The 25,807-nt window shown below is 38.1% G+C and overlaps 1 protein-coding gene across 4 annotated transcripts in view; it reads right to left on the bottom strand.

The window, feature by feature from the left end:
• LOC121323239 (ephrin type-B receptor 1-like) overlaps positions 1 to 25,807 on the bottom strand; it is a 275,028-nt gene that overhangs the window by 107,921 nt on the left and 141,300 nt on the right. For all 4 annotated transcript variants that reach the window (XM_041264173.1, XM_041264174.1, XM_041264175.1 and 1 more), the window contains exon 4: positions 4,609 to 4,764. In XM_041264173.1, coding sequence (XP_041120107.1) covers positions 4,609 to 4,764 — 156 coding nt within the window. The remainder of the gene's footprint in view (positions 1 to 4,608; positions 4,765 to 25,807) is intronic.

Genomic DNA, 25,807 nt, shown 5'->3' with positions numbered 1-25,807 from the left:
AACAGTAGAAGGTTATTTTATAAGGCTAACAATCCCCCCAAGACCCACCTCTCAGCCACTCAGAGAGAAAGGGAAAGTCCACACACCCCCTTTCCCACCTCCCCGTGTCACTGCCATGACCCACAGGTGGGTGTTGGACGACTGCTGCCCTCTTCCTGCAGCACTATGAACACGCCAGCAGAGTCAGCACAGATCTCCCCCTGCTACAGGAAGGTAATGAAATACTATTCACTGGCAATGCAGGGTTTCTATACAGACTTGTGGAAGAGAAGAGACAATACCCTGGTTTGAACCCTGTCCCTCATTCTCTTCTGTGCCAGATCTCAACCACTGTACAAAAAGCTAGATTCTCTTTAAAGAGCAAGTACAGATCAACGTTTCCGCTAGGATAAACTGCTGCCCATCACAGTGACAAGTCACAACTCAAAACACAATCGTCATTCTTGTGACACATGTCCATTCTTAAAGCAACGCACATACACATAGTTATTAAGAATAAACAGGCCTATGGGAAAAAGTTAAAATAAATTAATTCCTTTCACTTAGCAGCCTTATTTTAATTTAGCACAACATTAAATAATATAGTTTATAACAGTTTGTTTTTAAAAGTTGTCGAAATATTCATATTTCGCTTTAAAATGTCATATTAAAACATTTAACACTATAGTTCTTAACGTACTTGAAAACTAAAGGTACAACATCAGCATGAATTAACGCATTGTGTACTGAAAAGATGGGAGGGTGTGCAAGCTTACATAAGACCAGACTGACATCTATACTAAGGAGAACAGGGAAAAAAACAATACAAAAATAAACTTCACTTTATGCTCTCATTTGAATGAACATATGAGGCGCAATCAATCAGAACCGTGGATAAAAAGAGAATCAAGAAATCCTACCCTCCAGGAGGAACGAAAAGAGACGGTGTGGATGGGCCAATCGTGACTTGCTTTGTTAACAAGCATGATTTTCTTTACTGTATTTGAACTCACTTGTGACTACTAATCCATTGCTTGTAATGATCAGTGGCTGCCCCCGAGTTTTTATGAATGAAATACAAACTCTGTCAGAGGTGCATTCTCTATATGTAGCAGTACAGTATGGAGAACACAATATACAACAACACATGGACAATGCTTAGAACATTAATAATGTAAAATGTATATCAACAGCATTGTACTGTCATCGAGGTTTTGCGTATCGTGCCGTCAAGTGACCAGATGTTACAGTGGATGATCGTTGTAACGACAGCAAAAATAAATAAAGTATACGAGCAGATAACAGTTATTCTTTCCATGAAGGATACTGCACTTTACTGTCTGTAATTGTGAGTTCCTATGATGATTAAATAAAGACAAATCCTCACGAGGCAGTGCGATAGTCTTTGGTCAGAAGGTGATGGTTTTATCTAAAATGGCGGGAGCTACACACACACACACACACACAGGAACATACAGCACTGGTTTTCAATTAGACTGAAATGACCCCATTCACAAAGACACTACATACAGCTCACAGAGGAGTTGTTACTGACAGGGTTACGAGAAAACAACAGTGACACAAACAAAAAAGAAATTCAAAAACCAGACTACCGAGTTTCTGCAAGGAAGGGAGCAGCAACTGCAAAGTTAATGACTAATATTAACCTGGATAAGCGACCCTGGAGTTTTCAAGATCAGCCCTGTCCTTAAAGCACAATTAGCTGGGTGTCTTTTTATTGTTACCTTTGCCTTTCTATAAGAACATAAGAACATAAGAACATAAGAAAGTTTACAAACGAGAGGAGGCCATTCGGCCCATCTTGCTCGTTTGGTTGTTAGTAGCTTATTGATCCCAAAATCTCATCAAGCAGCTTCTTGAAGGATCCCAGGGTGTCAGCTTCAACAACATTACTGGGGAGTTGATTCCAGACCCTCACAATTCTCTGTGTAAAAAAGTGTCTCCTATTTTCTGTTCTGAATGCCCCTTTTTCTAAACTCCATTTGTGACCCCTGGTCCTTGTTTCTTTTTTCAGGCTGAAAAAGTCCCTTGCGTCCACACTGTCAATACCTTTTAGAATTTTGAATGCTTGAATTAGGTCGCCACGTAGTCTTCTTTGTTCAAGACTGAACAGATTCAATTCTTTTAGCCTGTCTGCATATGACATGCCTTTTAAGCCCGGAATAATTCTGGTCGCTCTTCTTTGCACTCTTTCTAGAGCAGCAATATCTTTTTTATAGCGAGGTGACCAGAACTGCACACAATATTCAAGATGAGGTCTTACAAGTGCATTGTACAGTTTTAACATTACTTCCCTTGATTTAAATTCAACACTTTTCACAATGTATCCGAGTATCTTGTTAGCCTTTTTTATAGCTTCCCCACTTTGTCTAGATGAAGACATTTCTGAGTCAACAAAAACTCCTAGGTCTTTTTCATAGATTCCTTCTCCAATTTCAATATCTCCCATATGATATTTATAATGTACATTTTTATTTCCTGCGTGCAGTACCTTACACTTTTCTCTATTAAATGTCATTTGCCATGTATCTGCCCAGTTCTGAATCTTGTCTAGATCATTTTGAATGACCTTTGCTGCTGCAACAGTGTTTGCCACTCCTCCTACTTTTTGTGTTGTCTGCAAATTTAACAAGTTTGCTTACTATACCAGAATCTAAATCATTAATGTAGATTAGGAATAGCAGAGGACCTAATACTGATCCCTGTGGTACACCGCTGGTTACCACACTCCATTCTGAGGTTTTTCCTCTAATCAGTACTTTCTGTTTTCTACATGTTAACCACTCCCTAATCCATGTACATGTGTTTCCTTGAATCCCAACTGCGTTCAGTTTGAGAATTAATCTTTTGTGCGGGACTTTGTCAAAAGCTTTCTGGAAATCTAAATAAACCATGTCATATGCTTTGCAATTATCCATTATCGATGTTGCATCCTCAAAAAAATCAAGCAAGTTAGTTAGGCACGATCTCCCTTTCCTAAAACCATGTTGACTGTCTCCCAGTACTCTGTTACCATATAGGTAATTTTCCATTTTGGATCTTATTATAGTTTCCATAAGTTTGCATATAATAGAAGTCAGGCTTACTGGTCTGTAGTTACCTGGTTCAGTTTTGTTTCCCTTTTTGTGGATCGGTATTACGTTTGCAATTTTCCAGTCTGTCGGTACCACCCCTGTGTCAAGAGACTGCTGCATGATCTTGGTTAGCGGTTTGTAAATTACTTCTTTCATTTCTTTGAGTACTACTGGGAGGATCTCATCCGGCCCAGGGGATTTGTTTATTTTAAGAGCTCCTAGTCCCTTTAACACTTCTGCCTCAGTTATGCTAAAGTTATTTAAAACTGGATAGGAACTGGATGACATGTGGGGCATGTTGTCAGTATCTTCCTTTGTAAAAACTTGTGAAAAGTAATCATTTAACATATTTGCTATTTTTTTTTCTTCCTCTACGATTTTGCCATTTGTATCTCTTAAACATTTAATCTCCTCTTTGAATGTTCTCTTGCTGTTGTAATATTGGAAAAACATTTTGGAATTGGTTTTAGCTCCCTTAGCAATGTTCATTTCTATTTCTCTCTTGGCCTTTCTAACTTCCTTTTTGACTTGCATTTGCAGTTCTGTGTACTCTTTCTGTGTACTTTCTTTTTGGTCCTTTTTTAATGCTCTGTAAAGTGCCTTTTTTCGCTGAATATTTTTTTTAATTGATCTATTAAACCATTTTGGCAATTTAGTTTTACATTTAGATTTGTCTACTTTAGGGATATAATTGTTTTGCGCCTCTAGTACTACGTTTTTGAAGAACAACCATCCTTCTTCTGTGGGTGTTTTCTCTATTTTAGTCCAATCTACTTCTGTTAGTCTCTGTTTCATGCCTTCATAGTTTGCTTTTCTAAAATTGTAAACCTTAGCTTTAGTCTTTACTTTTGAGGATTTAAAAAACACTTCAAATGAGACCATGTTGTGGTCTGAGTTTGCCAGTGGTTCTCTGACCTCTGTTTGATGTGTACATTCCTACATTCCAAGTTCCATTGTTCCAATATTGAATTTCTAAATAATTTTTCTCTTTTCCAGAATCAATCTGGTTTTGTAAAAACTTGAGTACTTTCTCACTCCAAAGGAATCATGCAATACTGTGACCTTTTTTCTGGTCCTACCTGGTCTGTAGGAATTGTGTCAAATAGAATTGATAGGTCACAGTAATGGAACGTAGTCAAAATGTTTGTGATTTAATTTATTAGGCTTTAGTATTTCTAAATGCAGAATTATTAAATGTTTACTATTTATGGACAATGGACCATCCAACATAACATTTTTTATTGGGTTTGGTAAATGTGACCTGATTGTGAGATTACATGTGAGATAAGCTAGCATGCAGGGCTTTTTAGAAAAGAGCTGAAGAGAAGTGAAACTTAGAAATCCACCTTCAAGGTCTTGCACCAACTGGACAATCAAGACATACCATACAGTACATTTATAAACATCTCAGATTGCACTTGGGACTCCACTCGGAGGCACGTGTACTCAGATAGGGGCTAACACATGAAACCAAGTATAAGCACATGCGAGTCTGTGTGCGATTACACAGTAATCTCCAGAGCTAGGTACTCACCAGTGCAGGGTGCATAGGGGAAGTCCGAGTCTCCCCGATAGTAGCCGTTCCTGCAGATACAGATTGTAGCCGCTTCAGTGTTGGATCTGCTGTTGTGAGGACACTGCAGGCACAGATCGGCACCCTGGCTGGATTTAAATGTCCCAGGTGGGCAAGCTGTGAAGATAGAAAACATAGCAAGGTTATTACAGCCAAATTATGGAGGACATTTCTTTATAATCCCACTGATTCAATATGTAAATGCACAATCTGTAAATATGGTAGCATGAAAACTGATTACCTACATACAAACAGACAGTTCACTTGTACAGATATAGAAGCACGGATCTGCCGTCTGACCAATCATGATTAAAACTGACTTGCAACAGAGAGATGCAGCTTTGATATATTGCAGAATCAATGTCAGGCATTAGACAAGAGTCTGTGTTACGCCTAGCAGGTATCAGCAATAACCAGTTGAACACACACCCTTTTATTTGCCGCAATGAATATCACCATCCGTCTTCACTGTTTAATTAAAATATTTTATGCTGAATTAATAAGGAAAAGAAGAAAAAAAACCTCTGTAGCGTTTTTATGATGTCATTCAAAGGGTTGTTAAAACCACAGCCATGCAGCTATTTGATGGCAGAGGCATTCCACAGAAAGTGTCACCTGTGTCAGGGTGGCTGTCAAAGACATGCCTGTTCCCACTGCTGTAACCTATAGAAGTGACAGATCCTGCAAGTTGTGCATCTCACGCTCCATTGTCTCTGTGAAAGAACCAGGCATTGTGGCTGGGAGACAAAGAGGGCTGTTTCCACAAGAAGAGACCAACCGGCATAGGCAGACATGAGAGTAGAAGAGTGGAAAAGATCCAAGTTTATCCTGGTGTGTGACTTTTATGATCTGTCCTATTTCTCTGTTTTATAGCCATATTCAACTTTAAGACAAATAAGTATTGGTTGTTTCTTATTACACTTTCTTAGTTTTACAATATAATCATGCTGAGTGGATTTTATTTCAGTTACTCAAACTCAGTAATGGAAATCAAGGTTTAAGTAATGTCAAACTTAAAGAACGCTCAAAAAATAAAACTGAAATGATGCAGTTAAAAGTTGTTTTCCTTCTGTAGCACAGCTTCCTAAGATTTTCTAAGACTATTATTTGATACAACTTCCTTTGACTATCACGGCAAAATGCTTGTGAACATCTAATTCCAAACAATTATTTCCACATAGAAATTAGTATTTCTTGGTGTGTGTGTGACCAAATTAATAACTAAGAAAACAAGGTACAACCCCTAGTCCACCATGTGTCCCATTACATGTTGGAAGGTAGTCTACTGTACATTTGTGTGTATGGAGGGCTTGTGTACAAGGACACCTCCTCAGCACCAACCTCCACACAGCATAAGCGGACTGTGCAATGTGGACTGCATGCCAGCTGCTTTGGCTCAACAGTAAAGGCACAGAGATGCTGTGGGTCAGATCCTTTTCAAAGGTGACCCGGGCAGGCTGTTGACTGATGCCTGCTCCACAGGGCCACAACCAGCACAGACGGTGTCCGCAGTATTCACAGCTGGGCCTCCCTGAGCTGGAGCGTGGACAATACCTGGATACGAGAGACAGTATCCAGGTATTGTCCACACACACACACACACACACACACACACACAGCTCTGTTATTGTGGATTAGCCCAGTCTGTTCACAGCTGTGGAGAGCTGCTGTCAAAGCAAAATAAAAAAAAATCGGTTTTGGGTAACATCAGAATACACAGCAGCTTGTCGGCCACGAAGCCTCAGGTTCAGAACTGTATAAAAGTCAGCATTGAATTGAATTGAATGGAATTTGACCTTGACATTTTTTCAAAGGATTGTTCTTTTCATTAGTTTTTTGCATTATTTGTTTAAATATCCCTTTAAAAAATGTGTTTATATTTCCACTGCTCTTTAGCAACTTCTATACTATAAATGAAGTGTTCTTGGGGGATCTATAAAACAGTGCTCGGTATAAGCCGTCATTTAATTTAGTTTCATTTGACCTTGACTGTGTGTTGTATACTAGAAATTGGTGTAACAATAGGTCAAAACTATGTTTTGTTTTGTTTTTTTAAAGTGTTTATCCCAGCCTACCTGTGGCCATAACGCAAGGAGGGCTGTGAATCTGTATCATTTAATAGTGTCAAACAACGTGGCATCGGCTCCAGTACACTTGTATTGGAGAGCAGCTAGTATGTTTAAAAATAAAATAAGTAAGAATAAAATAAAATTAGACAAAAAATAAATAACATGTCTGGGGACTCCTTATATTTTTGCTTATTTATGTTCAAGCATCACAAAATCAGAGATACCGAAATGCACTTAACAAACTGTAAAGAACCGATTAAAAACTCAACTATTTACTTGAACAATTGTTAAAATTGGTAAAAGATTACATGTTTCCAACACAGAACCCAATGTGCATCACATCAGCGCACTGATCCAATTGGTCCACACTACAAAAATGTGCATTGGATTTATACATATGCTGTAAAGAAAAATGACCAATAAATACATGTATTTTCTTTTTTTTTTTTTATACATCAAACCATTTTAAAAGAATGGTTTGTAGAAAAAAAGTAGGATAAACACAAGAATATATTGAGACACTCTCCAGAAACAATTATGATAGTTTAATAAATAAAACCTTGATTAATAAAAAGCAGCAATACATCATTTCTGTGTTCTCGTTTGTCTCTCCCTGTTTAATAGCAACTTGGCTGTGAAATATCACACTTATCCTAACTACTGTATTCTTGTTGTTCATTAGATTCATTTTGTTATATGATGTTAGGCTTCAGTCATCACATCCATTGACTTTTATATTCAAAACTCTGAAGTTGAATACATCCCTGTGGCCTCTGTACTGCTCTCAAACTATTTAAGTACAGCTGGTGCACCAGAATGTAACTATTAACTGTTTTAAGAAGGTTTTTAAACTCAGAAACAGAAAATGATACACACAGTGAAGCTGAACAGCATGTAGAATACATCAGTTAAGATAACTGTAAAATGTCAGACTCATACCAAGTTGTAGTATACAGTATTTTTTCAATGGAGCGCTCTTTTCATTTTTTAATTTTGTTTTATTATTATATGTTTAAAGATTCATTTCTATACGGTGAATTAAGTGTGCTTGGGGGTATCTAAAAAATATGTATGCACAATGCCATAATCCAAAATGAAATGATTTTGAAAAGACCCCCTCTCCCTTCCTAATGGAACTGCAGGTGACAGTAAAAGAAGAGAAAGTATAAGAAAACGTATACAGGATATGTCCTTAAAAATATGTACTGCAATCTTTAAAATGTGAACAATCTAATTGTGTGGGTAAGGAAGTCAGGGATCTATTTCATGTGTAGAAGATGGGCCGCGTGCAATCAGTCACCTCAATGACTGAGCTAGTCTCTTGTGCTGTTTGTAATTTCCTTGAAGACGATGATACCGTTTAATCTTTATGTGCACTGTAAAGCGGAATCTTTCTCTCGCAGGTAATATTTAGCTCTCTTGTGGCCCCTCTAAAACCTCCACTCAATACCAACAAACTATACATTTTAGTCAGGCTCCTGTTCTCTGATAGGTATCATTACAGTAATATTGTTCCTGCATTCATAGCTTCTGGGGCTGGATAGAGTGCCTTCAGTAGCAGTAAATATCAGAATTGTTTATATGTTTAAAATGTAAGAGCCGAGTTTCATTATTTGCAAGTAGGTCTCTCTGTCCTGTACTGAGGGGTTAATAAATACTGTGAGCTTGGTACTTTAGAAAGAGAGAGCAAATTTAAAACAAAGAACTTAGAACCAGCCATTCCATTGCAGTTTAGATGATCTATATCACTGTAGTATAGGGGACTCAGTACAGGGAATCTGAGAGCCAACAAATGCAATGCAGAACTCCAATGCAGTGTGACTATTGTCAAGGTTAAAACAATCAGCTAGTCATCACAAAAATATTAATAAATCATGTATTTCATAATGTCTGGTGCTGTATTTGTGAACGTATGGTTCTATAACAATTTCCATGTGGCAGTGTAGTGCGTGGGTATGTGTTTGTGGGTGGAATTTTGGGTGGCTGAGAAAACACATGTGGAAATGTGGCTGGAGCTGTCAATTGAATAAATGTTTAAATGATTAATTAAGACTCCAGCCACAGGTGTATAAATAAGGTGATCACGGGTGGCATTTATTTTGTCAGCTGTGTTCTGTCAAGTGTTTGTAGTGTTTTTTATTTAGTTTATTTGTGTATGTATTAAAATGTGCACACCAGCGCTTAAACTTGCCTTCTCAGCCTCTGAGTCTCTTCTTGGTTACTACAGCATGACCAGAGATGTCATCCTGTTCACAGTGCACAATATTTAAAACTGCATGACATTTTTTAAAACCCTGTATTAATGTTCAGAAATGCCATGTATATGTTATTTGCTTATTAAGTCCATCTGCAACCACACGCTTCACAATTATTTTCCATTTAAATACAAACAGCTGTATATAATTAAAATATTGACATTTCTACCTAAAAACACTACTACTTTTGTTAAGTTTGTAGTTTTGCTGGTAGTAAAATCCTGCTTTTATACTGCTTTGAGATTAAAGGGTGCGATTCAACCTTGAAAGAAACTTTTCTAGTTGACTATTTCATGTTACCCCTAGTATAGATCAGAATTAGGAATCTCAGTGTAAGCAAATGAAATGCAATATACAGAACTCACATATTTGCCTCCAAGACATTAAATTCAATGCAAGTCTTTTCAGGAGCAGCCCCACAATTCATTAATTAGTAATACTGACAAATAATGATCTAGCAGAACACACGCAAGATAATATTAGGGATGTACTCTATATGAATGTACTTTGTATATATGACATAAAGTATTCCTTCAGAGACTCTACTATTGATCTGAGAGAAATATAATTGAAAAAAAAAAACTGTAGAGTATATCTCAAAAGCCACATATACTTTGCTGTACTTGTGGCCCCACAGCTCATAAACATGCATTTCCCTCAACACTCTGACTAATAAATGTTTCCTCCTGGGTGTCTAGGCTGGCTCCCCTAATAAATCAACAGATTCAAGCAATCATTGAGCTGCTTATGACCAATTGTGGAAGGGAAATGAAGTGACAAGCAAGCAATAATGTTCCAGGAGCTAATTGCAAACAGGCTCAGTACTAAATACACCCAACCTGCACTTCGTCAAACTGCAGCAGCGGAGCAGCAAAAGTGGAACTTGCAGACCCTTTGAAGCACTGAGAAACGCCTCTTGAACAACTTTCTCCCTGCACTATGTACTGGTGCGGCCTGTATTTATTATGTACTATTATGGATTATGTAATCCGTCGCGTATCCACGTATCCAACCATTTATCTGCCATGATCAACCGCTACAGCAACGTTAGTTTTATTGAACAGAGAAGTTCCTGTTCAGTGTGTTGATATGTAAATAAATATTCTTGGCCTGTGGGTTGTATCAACTTCAACCTCTCGCTTTCCTGCCTGTCACTCAGCAGCGAGTGGCAGGCTACTCTGTCACAAGCATTAATACCCTACATCTTTCTAAACAAGGGATTTAGGGGAGCTCCCTAATAAAAGTTGAATCTCAAACAATAATTGTGTGAATACAGTAATTTTTACAGCTGCGTGTGGTGGTATTTAAAACAGGATTCATTCATCCGACATTTTACATAAGCGCCCCCCCCCTTACTCTGGTCCCACCACAGTCGAATATGCAACAGATTACTGTATTCTTAAAAAAGGGTCTGTAAGATGGCATTAAGATGGGCATTATACAAGTATAATTTCACCTTTAATGGGACCGCTATATAGGGTATTTTTGCAGAAATTAACTTGTCTATTACCACATTCTTATTTATTCTATGTGTATCAAATTCCATGTTGGCCAACTTTGTGCAATAGAGCTTATGTTAATTTTTTTATGTGATCTTTTGACCTACATAGGATTTTATACACATGGAAAAAAGAAGAATGTGGAAAATAAAAGTTAATTTCTGCAAATAAAGATGAAACAACATCCATGTAAATATTTTCTGCCCATCACTTGTAAGAAAAAAATTGAATTTTATTGACCCTTATCCCTTCTTTGTAAACGCAATTGCAATTGTTTTGCTATTTTTATTTGAAGACTATATTGTATGCCTTTAATAAAAATAAATACATCAGAAAGTCAACAATTGCTTTGCCCAACGGCTTCAACTTGATTTCTATATTTTCGATATTTTGTGAATTTATAATCTCAGTTTAGATCATGTATACTGTGTAAGAAACCCTCTCTAACCTTCAGTATTTTTCAATATTTAAATACCGTATTCCTCTGAATTTAAGACACATGTAACAGGGTGAGGAGCCCTGTAAACGTATTTGTTTATTTTAGAACGGGGTACCCCTCCGCCCTGTGCAGTTTATTATTTTGTATTTGTTTTGTTGTATTATTATTATGATTATTATTATTATTTATTTATTTATTTATTTATTTATTGTATTTTTATATGATGGTGTAGCAGTGTGTTTTGTTTGTTATTGTTTTGTTTCGGGCAGAGGTGAGATTAGGCAGCTCGTCCTCTGCCAGTGTAGAAATAAAAACCTTGTCTAGAAGGTGGCCATCTTCCAAATTAATTTAAGTGATTAATTTGTTGCTAATCGGGAGATGGTCAACTGTATAAATGCCTGCAGCTCTCTGCACTCGGGGTGGGTGTTTGAAAGGAGGAACGAGAGTGAGCTAGTAGATTATAAACAAAATAAACATATAAATAGGAACAGTGACAGCAACAGCAACTGCCCAGCCTGACCTACTGTTGTGTTTAGCGTTCGTGATTATTTTGTTTAAACTTTTATTTTGCTCTGTGAGTGTTGTTTTGTTAAAGCCTTTTTTTTTTTTTTTTTTTTTTGTTATTTAAATAAAAATGGCGCACACCGCGTCTTTTCTTCCTGCATTCTGGCTTGACGTCACCGCTCAGCTACCCTGTCATAGTACACTTTTTAAACTTTTTTTCTTTTCAAAAATAGCCTGCATCTTAAATTCAAGTACAGTATAGTGACACGTTACTGCCCAATCTCAAATTATCCATGACATACTGGCAGCCATTTTCAAAGAAGCGTCATTAGCCCCCCGAGGAATTCAAGTTTTTACAATTTTAGTGTTATTTACAAGCAGTACTAGCTTGGCAGATTGCAAATACTGATCAGACCCCAGTATTTTTCAACATGTCAAGCAATATCGCACTTCACCAATTGGGTGAAAAACAGTTGTGAGTAATCATGACTGGAAATGAAAAGCAGCACATAACTGTAATGCTCTGTGTGATAGCAGAAGGATGCAAATGGCCTCCACATTTTGTAATTGTATCTTTGTAAATGTATGTTTATTTGATGTTTTATTTTTTCTTCAAACTGAGGATGGAAAATCTTAAATTCAAAGGAAAATGATATATCTTTAGAGAACATTAGTCCGAGAGAGCCAACTGGAACAGCAGCAGCTGCAGAGCCATTCTTCAAGAACATCCTTCAAAGGAATACATGCTTGTCCTTGCCAAATGTACTTCTGCTCCCCCCAGTAAACAGACGTTTATCAAAGTCTGCAGCTTGACCCTCCAGCCCCCTGGGACCCCATACTACCTCATACTGTGCACCAGCAGAGACAGAAAAACCTGTTTGTCGGCACACTTGACTCCTGCCCACATGAAGGGCCGGAAATTGATCCCATTTGACCCTTGCTTGATTTGGTGTGGGGACCTGCTGGCTGTTCAAGCCTGCTCTCCACTAAATTGTGAGTAATGTATGCATTGAGCTCTTCAATCAAAAACATTTTTTTTGGTCTCTCCTAATGCTTGAGGAAGCTGTCTGATTGACAGAGCTAACGAGGAAGCTGTATTTGTTGTTTTGTGACTTGAGGGCTGTCACTGCACTGGGGTCAATTCCCTGGTAAAGTCCAGCATGTATAAAGGCTGCAGACTAAAGCCCTCTGTTTGTCTATCTATGGTACAGGCAAGTACAGCTCTTTGGTGGATTTAGATGAGAGAAGTTGAACCATTCAGACAGCAGAAAAAATACTATAAGAAAGTATTTTCAAAACCTTTGAATAAAGTAAAATGCCTGTTCATGTTATAAAACAATAACTAAAACTACATTATTCTTTAGTGAGGGCTATTCACACTATAGCGTTTATTCGCTGCATTTTCTAGGGTAAAAAATCAAACCTATGGAATTGAATACAACCTTTCACACTTGAGAATAATTGGTGTGAAACAAAATGCAAAATTCTCTGCGAAAAAAGTCGAAACAGGTTTGTTTTGGTAATAGATAATCTCAAGCAATGTTATCGGCAACAAAAAAATAGATAGTACTACCAAACACAATCATTTCAATGCTTTTTGCTTTTATTTCTCACAGATACCTTGTTACCGGCGACTACTTCACAATCATAGCATTCAGCAATACTATTATTACTATTATTATTATTAGTTTATTTAGCAGACACCTTTATCCAAGACGACTTACAGAGACTAGGGTGTGTGAGCTATGCATCAGCTGCAGAGTTACTTGCAACAACGTCTCACCCGAAAGACAGAGCAAAAGGAGGTAAACCTCAAGGTCATACAGTGTCATGATTTTAACCTTCTGTTACAAGCCCTTTTCTTTAACCACAGGACCAGACAGCCTCCTATAGAATGGGTAGCTCAATTGTGCCTGAATATATGTAATGGGCCGTGAGATCTCATGGCATGCATGTTCTAGAAGCTGCACCGGGACATTTAACGAAAACCTGTATTCAAACACTGTGTTTATTTTAACATACCAATAGTGCTTCGTTTTCGATTTGCTCATATTTTCCCATAATTTCTGTTTGTATTCTTTACTGAGATATTTCTTGTGCTGCTTATCATAAAGAACAACATATTCTGCACTGCTACAATCAGATGTTCCCCCACCATGCCTGTGATGAAGTCTGAATACAAAAATAGCAGAGAAACGTTGGGCGTAAAAAAACATAGCGAATAAACGATATAGTGTAACTAGCACTTAACCATTATAAAAGTTTACCAGAGTAAATTTGTAGTTTTTCCCATTATTATGCTATGCATTTACCATAGTTCACCATGCTTTACCATACCTCTCTGGGCTTTCCATTGCTTACCTTCGTTTCACCATGCTTTCACTATGTTTTATCACACTTTGCTGTGCTTTTATTTCTCTAAGGGAAAAATGAATTAAATTTAAAAAAATATGGCCCAAGTAGATACAATTTTAGAATCCCATATTCTCCACTGAATCAATGAGTTGTAAAAGGGTGTACATCCAAGTTCAGCCGCAGCTGCAAAACTGGGCAGAAACAGGACCTTAATTGAAAAAAATATCTCCCAGTTGGACTATCCTGCAGAGTAAATACATTCTAAATAAGGAACCAAGAATCGGACACCAGATGTGCAGGTTTGGAACTGACTGGTTGGTGTGTTGCTGACCTTTCAAAGTCTATTGTAATTGAGTTGCAATCTTCTGACTTTTTGGTCTAAAGAAAAAAAAGCCCACAGGCGGCCTCCTATTGTTCCAATATTCCAGGAATCGCCAGTGAATGAAGAACATGTAATCACTGGGCTATTTTCACTGTGAGACACCTGATGTGACCCCCTCACCAGGAAACTGCGTAGGCTTTGAATCTGGACAGCTCCACCATGAAACTGTGTAGGCTTTGAATCTGGACAGCAGCACCAGGAAATTGGGTCACATATTCCTATCTTCAGTTTTATTTTGTTTCTCCTCTCATTGACCTTACTTCATCCCATTACTTTATATTTCTCTATGACAAATTAGATGTTCAATATCTATGTTAGACAACCCAACAGCATCCTCGTTTTTGGTGACTGACATTCACACAAGTTTTTTAATCTAATCCTGAAGAGCTTTCTGCTTATTGAAGTTCCCCCTTCAGTTTGTGTCATGTTGAATTATTAGAATCCTAATATTGTTCTTCTGGGTGCAGTTCTGCAATAATAATTGTGTCCAGCAACGGACTGTGTACATTTTTACAAGTAACACAGGTACAGGGACTTTTAAAAGATGGCTCCATTTGTAATAGTGCAAGGCAAGACTTCTGAAAGTAACACAACTATTTAAAAACAGAATAAAACGCCTTAGTAACAAGTAAAAGCTATTCATTTATTGTTCTGTGCAGGTTTATTGCATGTTTTATGCAGTTAAAACTGCGTTATTCCTTTAAAAGAAAAAGCTTTTTACAAGCTTCTAAATTGGGCCTTAAACAAAATATAAATAAATAAATAAATAAGCACAGATACTAATACAAAAGGGACACATAGCTGGCACTATATATTCGAACAAACCTGGTTAGCTGATCAAAATTGAGGATTCCTACATGTAATTCAAACAAGTGTGCTACAAATCTTTAAAAGGGTGACAAGGCGTTAAGAAAAACAGCCCTCTCCTGTAATTTGTCAAAAGCTACAATTTGGCTGTGGCCCAAAATCTATAGGTAACTCCCTGCCCCTTCCTCACCCCCTAAACACACTCACTCAGCTGTCCACACTGGGAGAGGGGGCAGGGTGCTGGCTGAGGTAATGGACTGCTGTGAAAACGAGCCAGCCTGCTGGGGCTCTCTGACAGTTTAATGAGACAGGGCGTGGCAGTGGGGAGATATGCTGGACAAATTAGCACAGGCAGGCGGTTGTCAGGTTAAGGTAAATCATGTACCCTGTTACATGCCTCCAGCACTTGAAATAGAAAAGGCAACTTTAAACAACTATACAACATACTGTACTTAAGGGCAATGGTGTTACTACAGTCTCCTCTCAATTACTAGAAGTGCATCCTGTCCAGTTTGACGTACAGTAGAACAATGTTTTTTTTTTTTTTTTTGCTGATACCTTCAAATAAGATTAGTTGAATAAGGTCTCTCTCTCTCTCTCTCTCTCTCTCTCTCTCTCTCTCTCTCTCTCTCTCTCTCTCTCTCTCTCTCTCTCCATTTAATTTACTGAACATTTAAACTTTAGTGTTAAACATGGTTAAACTTTAACAATTAGAGAATTTTTGTAACCTCAAAAATGTAACAAATAAATAAAATAATAAACCATCATGAGAAGCCATCCATTAGAGCGCTGTTGCTTTTTATGATGCAACATTGATGCGGATGAGACTGCCTATATGAACATATACTGAAATAATAACCTTGCACTGCACACACCCTACTGTGAAAATACCACAGATAAGAACATAAGAACATAAGAACATAAGAAAGTTTACAAACGAGAGGAGGCCATTCGGCCCATCTTGCTCGTTTGGTTGTTAGTAGCTTATTGATCCCAAAATCTCATCAAGCAGCTTCTTGAAGGATCCCAGGGTGTCAGCTTCAACAACATTACTGGGGAGTTGATTCCAGACCCTCACAATTCTCTGTGTAAAAAAGTGTCTCCTATTTTCTGTTCTGAATGCCCCTTTTTCTAAACTCCATTTGTGACCCCTGGTCCTTGTTTCTTTTTTCAGGCTGAAAAAGTCCCTTGCGTCGACACTGTCAATACCTTTTAGAATTTTGAATGCTTGAATTAGGTCGCCACGTAGTCTTCTTTGTTCAAGACTGAACAGATTCAATTCTTTTAGCCTGTCTGCATATGACATGCCTTTTAAGCCCGGAATAATTCTGGTCGCTCTTCTTTGCACTCTTTCTAGAGCAGCAATATCTTTTTTATAGCGAGGTGACCAGAACTGCACACAATATTCAAGATGAGGTCTTACAAGTGCATTGTACAGTTTTAACATTACTTCCCTTGATTTAAATTCAACACTTTTCACAATGTATCCGAGTATCTTGTTAGCCTTTTTTATAGCTTCCCCACATTGCCTAGATGAAGACATTTCTGAGTCAACAAAAACTCCTAGGTCTTTTTCATAGATTCCTTCTCCAATTTCAATATCTCCCATATGATATTTATAATGTACATTTTTATTTCCTGCGTGCAGTACCTTACACTTTTCTCTATTAAATGTCATTTGCCATGTATCTGCCCAGTTCTGAATCTTGTCTAGATCATTTTGAATGACTTTTGCTGCTGCAACAGTGTTTGCCACTCCTCCTACTTTTGTGTCGTCTGCAAATTTAACAAGTTTGCTTACTATACCAGAATCTAAATCATTAATGTAGATTAGGAATAGCAGAGGACCTAATACTGATCCCTGTGGTACACCGCTGGTTACCACACTCCATTCTGAGGTTTTTCCTCTAATCAGTACTTTCTGTTTTCTACATGTTAACCACTCCCTAATCCATGTACATGTGTTTCCTTGAATCCCAACTGCGTTCAGTTTGAGAATTAATCTTTTGTGCAGGACTTTGTCAAAAGCTTTCTGGAAATCTAAATAAACCATGTCATATGCTTTGCAATTATCCATTATCGATGTTGCATCCTCAAAAAAATCAAGCAAGTTAGTTAGGCACGATCTCCCTTTCCTAAAACCATGTTGACTGTCTCCCAGTACCCTGTTACCATATAGGTAATTTTCCATTTTGGATCTTATTATAGTTTCCATAAGTTTGCATATAATAGAAGTCAGGCTTACTGGTCTGTAGTTACCTGGTTCAGTTTTGTTTCCCTTTTTGTGGATCGGTATTACGTTTGCAATTTTCCAGTCTGTCGGTACCACCCCTGTGTCAAGAGACTGCTGCATGATCTTGGTTAGCGGTTTGTAAATTACTTCTTTCATTTCTTTGAGTACTACTGGGAGGATCTCATCCGGCCCAGGGGATTTGTTTATTTTAAGAGCTCCTAGTCCCTTTAACACTTCTGCCTCAGTTATGCTAAAGTTATTTAAAACTGGATAGGAACTGGATGACATGTGGGGCATGTTGTCAGTATCTTCCTTTGTAAAAACTTGTGAAAAGTAATCATTTAACATATTTGCTATTTTTTTTTCTTCCTCTATGATTTTGCCATTTGTATCTCTTAAACATTTAATCTCCTCTTTGAATGTTCTCTTGCTGTTGTAATATTGGAAAAACATTTTGGAATTGGTTTTAGCTTCTTTAGCAATGTTCATTTCTATTTCTCTCTTGGCCTTTCTAACTTCCTTTTTGACTTGCATTTGCAGTTCTGTGTACTCTTTCTGTGTACTTTCTTTTTGGTCCTTTTTTAATGCTCTGTAAAGTGCCTTTTTTCGCTGAATATTTTTTTTAATTGATCTATTAAACCATTTTGGCAATTTAGTTTTACATTTAGATTTGTCTACTTTAGGGATATAATTGTTTTGCGCCTCTAGTACTACGTTTTTGAAGAACAACCATCCTTCTTCTGTGGGTGTTTTCTCTATTTTACTCCAATCTACTTCTGTTAGTCTCTGTTTCATACCTTCATAGTTTGCTTTTCTAAAATTGTAAACCTTAGCTTTAGTCTTTACTTTTGGGGTTTTAAAAAACACTTCAAATGAGACCATGTTGTGGTCTGAGTTTGCCAGTGGTTCTCTGACCTCTGTTTTAGTTATTCTATCTTCGTTATTTGAAAAGACTAAATCAAGGCATGCCTCCCCTCTAGTCGGTGCCTTGACAAATTGTGTTAGGAAGCAGTCATTTGTCATTTCCACCATTTCTATTTCATCCTTCGCGCTACCCACCGGGTTTTCCCATTTTATTTGGGGGAAGTTGAAATCCCCCATTAGTATGGCTTCTCCTTTGCTACACACATTTCTAATGTCATTGTATAACAGATTATTTTGCTCACCGTCTGAATCTGGCGGTCTATAGCATGCTCCTATTATTATGCCTTTTGAATTTTTGTCTGTTATTCTGACCCATATTGATTCGGTTTTATTTTCTTTGTCCAGGTTTAACACCTGGGCTTCAAGACTGTTTCTTATGTATAGCGCTACCCCTCCTCCTCTTCTGTCCTGCCTGTCTTTCCTATACAGTGTATACCCACAAATATTATATTCGTCCCCATCACTCTCAGATAACCACGTTTCTGTAACACCTATCACATCATAGTTACCTGTTAGTGCAGTAGCTTCAAGTTCTAGAATTTTGTTTCTGATACTTCTAGCATTTAGATAAATACATTTAATGGTTGTCTTACCTGAGTTGTTGTCCTTGTTTTGATGCGGTCTCCCTTCTGTTTTTTTGTTCATTTCTCCCCCCTTCCTTTCTAGTTTAAATGCTTCCGAACCTGCTCGAGGATCTTTTCTCCAAGTAGACTAGTTCCCTTGTTATTTAAATGCAGTCCATCCCGTCTATACAGATAGTCCTCGTTGTAGAATGTGGTCCAATGATCAAGATAGGTGAAGCCTTCCCGTGTGCACCACGTCTTCAACCATTCGTTTTGATTTATTATTTCCAGCTGTCCATATGGTCCTTTGCAAGGTGCGGGTAGTATACCAGAAAATACCACAGTTTTGGTTTTCTCTTTTAATTTCCTTCCTAGCTCTCTGAATTTGTTTTGCAGGGATTTTGGTCTGTCTCTTCCAATGTTGTTTGTACCGATGTGGACGACTACTACCGGGTCGTCTCCTGTTCGTTCTAGGAGCCTGTCCACGTTCTCAGTGATGTGCTTGACCGAGGCTCCCGGAAGGCAGCACACTGTTGTAGTAAGGGGGTCCAAACTGCGAACTGAACTTGCTGTGTTTCTCAATATGGAGTCCCCAACAATCATGACCTCCCTTCTTTTTACTGTCTTGTCACCACTGTCAATAGGGTCCTGGATGTTGTTCCTTTCATTCTCTTGTTGTTGGTTCTGCTCATCACCATTCTGAAGTGACTCAAATCTGTTGGTTGTTTTGATTTCTGGTGGTGTTTGACGAAGTTTCTTTTTTTCCCTGCTTCTGCCTACCTGAACCCAGCTGTTCTGACCTTCTATCTCCCTGGTGGCTTTCAGTCTGTTAGGGGTGATGCAGACTTCCATGAATTGTGGGTGTGCCAGTTCCTCAAGATCCTGTTGCTGTCTCACTTCTTCCAGCTCCATTTCTAGCATGCTTACTAGTTTATGCAAATCCTGGATCGTGCGGCACTTTACGCACACTTGGTTTAGCTCCGCTGGGTTTTCTCGGATTTCCCACATCAAGCAGGTGTCACAGATTACTGGCTTGAAGACCATGTTGAGGGTTTTTTTTTTTGAAGTTTAGTTTCTTCTGCAGCCGTCAACCTGCTTTCAAACTGCTTCGAAACTGCTCTGTACTTTTCCACGCTGTACTTCTCCCACTCGCTGTCGCTTCCACTCGCTGTCGCTGGGAAGACTGCCTCGTTTAACTGCGTTGTTCTGCTGTGCTGTCGGCTCCTCCCCTCGCCCGTGTCTCAAAACGGCGCTGAATTTGAATCAGCTGCTCCGAGTTTCAGCTTGTTTGTTATCAGAAAAACACACGCGGCTGTGTTTCCCCAATGTCCTCTGTTTTCTGATTAAAGCAATTCAAGATGCAATTTCTCCTTTCTGCTTCGAAACTGCTCTGTACTTTTCCACGCTGTACTTCTCCCACTCGCTGTCGCTTCCACTCGCTGTCGCTGGGAAGACTGCCTCGTTTAACTGCGTTGTTCTGCTGTGCTGTCGGCTCCTCCCCTCGCCCGTGTCTCAAAACGGCGCTGAATTTGAATCAGCTGCTCCGAGTTTCAGCTTGTATGTTATCAGAAAAACACACGCGGCTGTGTTTCCCCAATGTCCTCTGTTTTCTGATTAAAGCAATTTAAGATGCAATTTCTCCTTTCTGCTTCGAAACTGCTCTGTACTTTTCCACGCTGTACTTCTCCCACTCGCTGTGACTTCTTTGACAATGGTTAAACACATAGGGACCATTCTTACTGCTTAAACTCTAAACTTTAACATCCCTTGAAAGTATGTGACTACTGAAACAGTAGCATGAAGCAGAATGGCAAGAGTGTGGAAATATTTAGATGAATAATTAGCAAAGTCAAGAGCAGCTGCTTTTGTAATGGTTACATTAGAGGTATTTCAGCTGAGTGAGCTCTCTGGGTGAAACGACAAAAACAGAGCTTGTAAAGGTTAAGCTGCTTCAATACCATTTACTTAAATTATTTATTTGTATTTCAAATACTACTTTATGGTGTTATCAATTACTTTCAGTGGTTCTGGGTTCTCTTGCTCATTTTTCTCTATAACTTTCTTTACCTGGCTTTGGGCTTGCCTGGAGTATCCCAAGTGTTGGGACTAACAACCTTCCTCAGTCTATTCAAATCATGTGTTAATATAGCCCTGTCCCACCTACTGTACCTGCCTACAGTACATATATTTATATATGAAAAGTAGCAGGTGCTTATTTATATATGATGAGTTTTTAAGAGGGATATCAGTGAATTAGCCAACTGTGCCACCAAACCCTCCAAGCCAAAGGTGGTGTCAGCAGACCTAAATTACCTTTTGAGCCATTATATAGCTGCTGCTGCCAGGGTGCCAACATGCAGGGGAAACTGAGGCATCGTCACCATAGCAACGGGACAGCCAGTGTGTTCCTGGCAGGGGATGCCTTTCTCGCTTAACAGGACCCTGCAACAGATGTACTGCACTGTGCATCCTGGAATACTACATAGGAAACCCTTGCCAGTTTCAAACAAACACAGGGGATGTTGTTTGAGAGAGCTCACAATTGGCACCCCGTGGCCCACTTGGCAATTATATCAAGGTTTACAAAGCCAGAACTTAGCCAAAACATGACCCCAACAGATGAACATCCTTTCAGATAAAAAAAAACAAACAAAAAAAAAAACAGCCAATTGATTATTTTGAAAATGCTTTACAGACATGCCAAGAAACTAGGGCAGAATAAAATCTGCAACAGTTGGTTCTTTTTGGGGGGGGGGGGGGGGGGGGGGGGGGGGGGGGGGGGGGGGGGGGGGGGGGGGGGGGGTTACTTGAATAACGCACCACTAAACTGTAAGACTGTTGGAATTCCCTTTTGATCCAAAACTCTGGCACTGCAAGGGTAAAGAGTAATCAGATGTATTGCACAGTAATCACTACTTTAATATAGGATTACATCCATATGGACTCAAAATAAAACCAGATGAAACCATTACCTCTGTTTGACAATAGATGACTCACTATTACTTTTACAAAACGGTTTATTTGATATTTTACAACTATGCTTTAAAACCAACCAGACACAAAAAAAACACCAAAACAAAACAAAAAAAAAAACACATGCAGCTTACAGACATTCATTTGGGTTGTAGTAAAAGTACCTCGACCATGTCAACAAGCTGATAAAATCATTCTTTGGCCTGGGGTATTTTAAAATGCTGGTTTTGTACTCCAGTGCTTTATGTAGATGCTATTACCAGTGGCCGGTACTGTATTGGTGTAGTGGAATTGTTTTAATTGCACACTGCTGTTGCTTTCATAGGCCTCAAGGCATGGTTTAAAATTGTGAAGCAGGAACACTGAAGCTTGCAGAACAAAGTCTAAATGCTCTGCCAGGTTACCTTGAAGAATACAGTGTTTGGAAATACAAATTACAAACACTTTCTGTAACATGAAGGGAAATAGCTGGCTTTCACATGATTCGTTATTACAGAGCACACCCCTGATGTGTGCTATAAAATATATAAGCTGCAAATCCATGGTGCATTCACTTTTTTAGTCAAAGTAAGATAGAAAATCTCACAGTAAGTGTTTAGTTGGCATGTGCTTCCCTATCCCTAATTGAGGAGCAGTCCATCCAGATCAATAAATACCCTTACGATCCAGTAAGTGCCATGTTATGGCATTTTTTTAATTATTTTTTTTATCCAACCCCTTTCATCCAAACTGATTTGTATTGTAATTATGCTGGTATGGGTCCTTAATAATGTTTGCTATGTGCTTACATTTTCTATTTTAAAAAGTAAATACCTTCATAATAATTTCACGGTATCATCTGACAAGCTCAAGTCAGCTCAAAGCCAGGTAATGGAAGATTTAGAGAAAAATGGTAACTCAAATGTTGGAGCAACAGAACTCAGAACATCTGGAATTAGAGAATAGTAAAGGAAACATGTTTACATTTAAAACAATATACTCTTTAATAAGAAAATGCTGTTACTACTGAGTATGCTTTTAGTGCTGTGTGTGTGTGCACAGCCACAGACAAAAGTATTTGGACAGATCAAAAAACTGAGGAAAACCACAAAGAAAGTGATTTTTATCATTTATAATTGTTCTATTGAAAGACATAAATTAAAGGAGGCATTGTAATAAAACAACACATTATTATATAACATGCATAACATTAAAAATTACATGCAAAAACGATGTTCACACTTCGATAAAAGTATTTGGGCACCCTTGCATTAGTATTTTGTGTGCCCACCCTTTGCTTCTTTTACAGCTTGCAGTTTTTTTTTTTTTTGTATTTTCAAACCAGTTCCTGGCATATTTCTGGAGATATTTTTGCCTGTTTATCAACAGATACAGCTTTGAGTTCTGCGGTCGACTTTGGTTTCCTTTTTGAAACAGCAGCCTTCAAGTCAATCCACAAAATCTCAATGGGATTCAAGTCTGGGGACTGACTTAGCCAATCTATAACTGTAATCTTGCTTTTTTAAAAAAATGAAATTCCTTTGTAGACTTCGTAGAATGCTTGGGGTCCTTATCCTGCTGGGAAAACAAAATTCCATCCAATAAGCTTTCTAGCACTGGATAACAAATGAGAGAACAAAATGTCTTGATATTTTGCAGCATTCATTGATCCTTCTACAATACAATGGTCGCCAGTGCCTGAGGAAGAAAAAGAAGCCCACCATGTTTAACACTGGGCATGATTAACATTTTTAAAATTCTTCTCCTCTCTTCCTCCAAACATATTGTTGCTTGGTTTAAAAAAAAAGTTTTTGGATTCGTCTGGCCATAACATTTGGTTGAAGAAATCATCAGGTTTCTTAAAATATTCAATGGAAGATTCCAATCGCTTTCTTGTGTTTTGTTTTTACCAAAGGTTTGCATCTTGATTTTTGCCTATGGAAATTCATCACGTGATCACTGAATTGTTCACTCGTGAATTTCTTGAACATCTTCTCTCAATTCTCTTGTCTTTTGCAGTAATCTGATGATTTTGCTGGGCTGCTCAAATGATTCTTCTTCCAGATTTTGCAGAAATCTTTCTTGGTCTTCCACACCTGGAGCTAGTTGCAGTACTTCCTGTTCTCCTGTGTTTGTCAATAATAGATCACACAGTGCTTTTCGGTAAAACGAGTCTTTCTGCTATTTTTCTGGTAGTTTCTCCTTTTTTGTTTAGTTCTATAACTGCCGTCTTGAGATCATTGCTGTACTCTAGTTTTTGTTGTTTTTTTAATCACAAATTTCCAATTTATTTTTCAGCACTTGATGATTATGTATTTATTTATTTTATAATTATCATCAGGTGTTGCTTTTCAATCATGATAATTGTCAATAATTAGCAACAAATGTGTTTCATACAAAATATGTTGATTGCCCAAATACGTTTTTAAATACGTATGAAATTAGTTTTTGCATGTTATTTTTGATTTTATGCATGTTACGTGATAATGTGTTGTTTTATTATGTCAAATACTGCGTGGGCGGTCTTAATGGGATACAGTTCAGCTACAAAACACCAGCGTCACCAAATTTGTCTTTGTAGCATAGACAGTCTTATGCAAATACACACAAAAAAACACCATGTGCAACGTCTAATTGATGGCTCTCATCAGTTGACAATTCATGCCTTTTTTAGACAATGACACAAACTGTTTCATTTTAGGTAATGATACAAAATGTATTTGTCCTGTAGTAAACTATATGCATGTGTTTAAATGTAAAGAATGACTAAATGTACAGTATTAAAACCCTGCTCTTTAATTCACCGTTATTTTTCTTTTTTTTTCTCACACTCGTAATGTGCTGATAGTCAAACGTGAAACTGGTTTAAATCATGACTCGTTTTATATCACGAAGTATGTCTGCAGGGCAATCACAATACAAAGTAGGTTCATCTGTACTTTTGTCTGTGACTGTATATATTAGAACGTCTAGTTTAGCAGCTACTTTACGAAAGCAATCTTTGAACAGATTTTAGCTATACCCTATCTGAGACACAGGAGGTATTGGATGTGCATGTGAGATGTGTTTAACAGAGCTTAAGAGGTCATGAGGAATGCTAGGAAACATCCCACCCAAGACTCAATGAGGGGAGTGTGGAATCTCCGTAGCTAAGACCCATGGAAGAAGAAACATGCACCCTTTGTCTCTCAATGCTCATAATGAACAGGGTACCACTCCATTACATTATCGTTCTTCTCACATCCTACCCCCCACTCCTCTCCCTGCCTCACATAGAGAGCAATGCGTAAACCTCCTTGTGCACTGCAGATAAAGAGCGCCGAACACTTCACAAAGAAGGGTCTTCTTCACAAAAGGCTTTGTTTCTCACACCTAATTAATCAGTTGGGAGGTCATTGCTTTCTCTCTGGATCTGTTTGTTGACGTCTCAGGTTGTGTTGGTTACACCACACGCTTCGCTGAACCGGGCCGTGGCATTTCTAAAGGGGAGATTATCCAAGGCCCTTTCCTCTTTGTTTTCCCGCTTTTTGTGTTCCTAGTCAAATGGGCCTGGTTGAAAGCCTGGAGACTGAAAGCTTCCAATGAATCACAAAGCAACCCTTATCAAAAATATATATTTCCAAATACTGTGGTGGCCATAAGTATTAACACTCACTATTTGTTTCAATGTTATTCTTCTGGTGAGAATATCATTTAAGTATTGATTTTGACAGATTTGTCATCTAGTTTAATGTCACGTGTCACATGCTGTTTTATGGTGAGTTGTTGTGGGTTCTGTTGCTCAAATATTAAGTTATGTTCGTGTTATTCAAATTATAATGTATAATTCAGTGTTGAGATATCTAGCATTGAATTTTCATATTCGGTGGTGCAGACCTTGTTCTAAGGAAAGTAATTATCTGAAATCAGCTGTTAAATATAAGTTTAAATGGACTTTCTTTTCCAAAATGTGGACTTGTTATATAAACAGAATACCTCCTGCACATTCATAGGGTGCTGTGGTTATTTCATTCATCAGGATAGCTGTGATAGCTTGCTCAATCCCTTGGGGGGCTCCTTCATTATTATGCTACACTCATTCATTGAATAACACCAGAACTCTATGAATGTCTGTGAGGCGAGAGTGTATTAAATGGAATGTCCAGACAGTAATTTATGTGTACAGAAATAAAATAATT

Source organism: Polyodon spathula, chromosome 11 (genome assembly GCF_017654505.1).
Source record: "Polyodon spathula isolate WHYD16114869_AA chromosome 11, ASM1765450v1, whole genome shotgun sequence".
NCBI lineage: Eukaryota > Metazoa > Chordata > Actinopteri > Acipenseriformes > Polyodontidae > Polyodon > Polyodon spathula.
Note: the sequence above shows the minus strand (reverse complement) of the source record. Positions and strands in the feature narration are given on the sequence as shown.